The sequence below is a fragment of the Octopus bimaculoides genome, chromosome 13 (assembly GCF_001194135.2).
Source record: "Octopus bimaculoides isolate UCB-OBI-ISO-001 chromosome 13, ASM119413v2, whole genome shotgun sequence".
NCBI classification, from domain to species: domain Eukaryota; kingdom Metazoa; phylum Mollusca; class Cephalopoda; order Octopoda; family Octopodidae; genus Octopus; species Octopus bimaculoides.
In genome coordinates this window covers 6,635,348-6,639,730 of record NC_068993.1, presented here as the reverse complement: position 1 = coordinate 6,639,730, position 4,383 = coordinate 6,635,348, and the positions used below count along the sequence as shown (strand labels likewise).

Below are 4,383 nucleotides of genomic sequence, written 5' to 3'. Positions count from 1 at the left end.
TCATATATATATATATATATGTGTGATAGGCTTCTTTCAGTTTCCATCTACCAAATCCATACACACACACATATATACAATAGGCTTTTTCAGTTTTTGCCTACCAACTCCACTCACAAGACTTTAATTGGTCTGAGGCTATAATAAAAGACGTTTGCCCAAGGTACTACACAGTGAAACTGAACCTGGAACCATGTGGTTAGGAAGCAAGCTTCTTACCACACAGCCAAATCCACCATAAATCTATCTTACTTCAAAATGGTAAGGAGGGGAGTGGAAATTGGAAGCGGTTGAGTAGAATTTCTGATTCTAGTGAAGTGTTAAACTCTTATGTAACTGACGCTAAACACTCGTGAGGTTGCCCTACTTGTTGTGATCGAGGCCTTGCAGTCTGCTACTGTGCATGCAAACAACTTACTGTCCCTCTTTCATGCTCTAAATTAGATTAATAACCATTTAAATAAACATCGATAATACACGCACAGAAACACACACCCATATTCAGTCATATCACTTGTATATAAAATAAATGCCTTGTCAGACAAACCCAAAAGCACGATGCTATTTGCTGATGTTAAATAAAGTGTTAAATCCTTATGGTATGCAGGTTAATGGTTCCTGCCGATGGCATGGAAAAAGCGCTATTCGAGCATGGTTGTTGCCAGTACCGACTGACTGGCCCTCGTGCTAGTGGCATGTAAAAAGTGCTCACTACACTCTCAGAGTGGGTGGCGTTAGGAAGTGCATCCAGCTGTAGAAACTTTGCCAGATTGGATTGGAGCCTGGTGCAGCCTTTGGGCTTGCCAGCCCTCAGTCAAACTGTCCAACCCATGATGATGATGAGGACAATAACCCGCCCCTCTTTCTCTCACAGTACAATTTTGTTTAACTTTGTTTTTCTCTGTTTTTTTTGGCATTTTTCCTTATAGTGTTCTTTCTTTGTCTCTTTTTCAGCTGTACGACAACGCAATGATCAATGCCGGACTGACGGACGACCCGAGAGCCATGGTAGGGAGACTGAACAAACTTTTGATCAAAGCCCTGGAAAACAAGTGAGCCAGTGGGCCGTGCGGAAACACCTGCCCTACAAACGTGCACCTACTGTGTACCCACTGTGCACCAACAATGCAGCATTCAGTCATCTGATTAATCACCAATTCATTCTTCCTGGCTTCCCATTTAGTAAGAGGAAACATTTACCAACTGCTGGCAGACTAGACTACTTCGTAATCTTTACCTTCTCCCTGTGTCTTTCTCTTTCTATCTATCTCTGTTCCACTCTCTCTCTCTCTCACCTCTGTTCCTCTATCTCCCTTTCTGTCAAATTCTGTTCCTCTATCTCTCTCTCTTGTCCCTTCTCGGCACCATTTTTCAATCCTCTCCTTGTCCCCCAGCAGCGATTAATCTACCTGTTGGATAAGTAAGATATCATGTGATGAACTTACAATAAAGAAGAAAAAACAATAAACAAAGGCCATTTGACTATTTGGAGTTCATTTGTGACACTTAGCTTAAGATAATGAGAACAAACAACAAGACTGAACTTCATGTTGTGAATCTCACTACTTAAACGCACACACACACATACATACACTATACATATATATGTGTGTGTGTGTGTGTGTGTGTGTAGTATAGTCATAATGTTTTGTTGCTTTGTACTCATCAGAGGATTGTCTTTTTTTTCTTGGTCTGGTCTGATCAAAGACTGTCTCAAGTGCCATACTGTACAGGCAGCATTCAGTTCAATGAGATTGTGTGAAGTGCTGTTTGTACACCATACACCATACAAATTGCTCTGTGTACACACTTGTTAAGTAAATAAAACTACAAATAACTCAAGTTCAAATCACAGTAACATCTTTCTTTTTTTTTTCCATTGTTTCCTTTTTTCTCTTTTTTTTTGTGTTTCAGTAGTTCCAGGGAGATGGTGGTGGCAGTAGTGGTGGTCGTGGTGTGATGGTGGTGGTGGTAGTAGTGGTCAGAGGTTTAAATATAACCTCCACCACCATCAGTTCTTTGTTGTTGTTATCCACTAGTGATCCCTTGATTGAGCAGACACATGATCAAAGTCATTCCATTCATGACCATCCTGCCAGTTTTAGGAGTACATTATTTAAGATGATAGTGTCAATAATCTTGAGAGAAGATTTTGCTGCTATTTCTAGCGGATCCATCAACCATGCTTAATTTATCTCATTCGTTTGTTGTTGTTGCTGTTGTGGTTGATTTTGTTGTTGTTTTCATTGATGTTGCTGTTATTGTCACTTTTGTTGTTGATAATCTGAGAGAAGATTTTGTTGCTATTTCTAGCTGATCGATTGACCATGTATAATTTATCTCATTGCTTTGTTGTTGTCACAGGTAGCAACCAGATATTGGTTTGTATATGTTTATATTTTCTAAATTTCTAAACAACACATTACCACGGAAACAATGGCCATTCTTTCGTTTAGTCACGAAGTTAATTAGCGAATAGATTTCTTCGTTTCTTGTTGTTGGTGACGTCTTCCTCCTTGTAATTTAACCTTTTCTTTCTTTAATTTATTTCCTTAAAATACATGGATTTGTTTGTTTGTTTTTAACCCTGTAGCTTTCGGATTATTCTGTCAAATCCAATACTCATTTATTCACATTGTTTTGAATTAATCATCCATTATCTCTTAAGTTCAAGATTTCAATGATGTGATTGGTTGTTTTTAGAATGACAGTGTAGGATAAGTATGAGAGGCCAGACCCACCCAGTTTAAACATGAGGCAGTATTTGAGCTGGATATGGCTGGCTTAATCCTTTAGCATTCAGATTTACTCTGTCAAATGTAATGCTTATTTATCCACATTGTTTTGAATTAATCATGCATTATCTCATAGCTTCAAGAGTTCAATTTAAATGCTAAAGGGTTAACATCTATTTTTCCATGTTAGCATGGATCAGGTGGGTATGTGCTTAAAGCAGAATTTATAGATATATATATATATATATATACCAACTTAACTATCTATTTGTCTATCTATCCTATCTACCAACTTATCTGTCTACCAATCTATCCTTATCCATCTATCTGTCTGTCTGTCTATCTATCAAATATCTACCAACTTATCTATCTATTTATCTACCAACTTATCTATCTATCAGTCTATCAGTCTGTGTTCTTGTCCTTCTGTTAATCTGACTGTCTGTTTCTGTTCTGTCTATCCCCACTTCTCTCTCTCCCCGCTTGACAGCTGCGGTTGGTTCATTTACATTCCCTATAACTTAGTGGTTCAGCAAAAAGAGACTAATAGAATAAATACCAGTCTTAAAAATTAAGATTGATGTGATTGACCGAATCCTTCAAGGTCATGCTGCAGCATGACCACAATCTAGTGACAGAAATAAGTAAACAAACAAACAAAAAAAAAACGAAATAGAGAGGACGGTCACAATTGGAATGTGTTTGATCAAACATATGCTTGATCAAGTCTGACCTAGGGTTAAACCACAACAAAGAGATCGAGCCTCTATACAGTCACTATCCTATTAGAAATAGCAGTCAAATCTTCTACGATTTGTATCCTACTGTCTTATACAAAAGACAGACATTTGATGATGTAGTCTTGGATGCATTACATATGGTAAAAAAAAAAAAAAAAAAAAAAAAAAAAAAAAAAAAAGATGTGATGGCCATGACTGGAACACCCTTTATCATAAGTCTACTGAATCAATTGACCTGGGGTTAAACGGGAAGTACACCATACCGGCAACCTGCATTTAGGCCCTTCCCCTCTTTCTAAATAAATGATTCGCTATTGCCACAGCATCTCATGAAATCCATAGTTTGAAATAAATAAATAAATAATAATAATAATGGCATGGATTAATCATAGACACTGAGAGATATTGATGATTCTATTGCAGTATCCTGTAGGGATGTATCAATGCCGCAACAAGGCAGCAGTGGGTGGAAGAGAACATTCTACAATGGATCTGTGTGAGTGTTTGTAATTTTTGTGTGCTTCCATACATATACATGTTTTGATGCTTAAATATGGATAATCAGATATTTCATTTTCTCTCCCATTTTTCCATTGCTTATTGTTTGGTTATTTTTATTTATTTATTTTATTTTATTTTATTTTGGTTTTGTATATTTACATGTGTTTGAAGATGCATGCAATTTATAAAATGCGTTTGTGTGTATATGGTAATATGTGTTTGTATATATATATGTGTGTGTGTGTGTGTATATATGTATATATATATATACGTATATGGATCTATATATATATGTATATGGATCTATATATATATATGTATATGGATCTATATATATATATGTATATGTATCTATATATATATGTCTATCATATATATATATGTATATATATATATATATATATATA

The 4,383-nt window shown here is 36.1% G+C and overlaps 1 protein-coding gene across 1 annotated transcript in view; it reads left to right on the top strand.

The window, feature by feature from the left end:
- Positions 1 to 1,854, top strand: part of LOC106869264 (heat shock protein 75 kDa, mitochondrial-like) — a 110,905-nt gene extending 109,051 nt beyond the window's left edge. The window contains exon 18 of the mRNA XM_014914931.2: positions 955 to 1,854. Within this exon, the coding sequence (XP_014770417.1) occupies positions 955 to 1,056 (102 nt within the window). The 3' untranslated portion in view covers positions 1,057 to 1,854. The remainder of the gene's footprint in view (positions 1 to 954) is intronic.
- Positions 1,855 to 4,383: the final 2,529 nt, after the last annotated feature.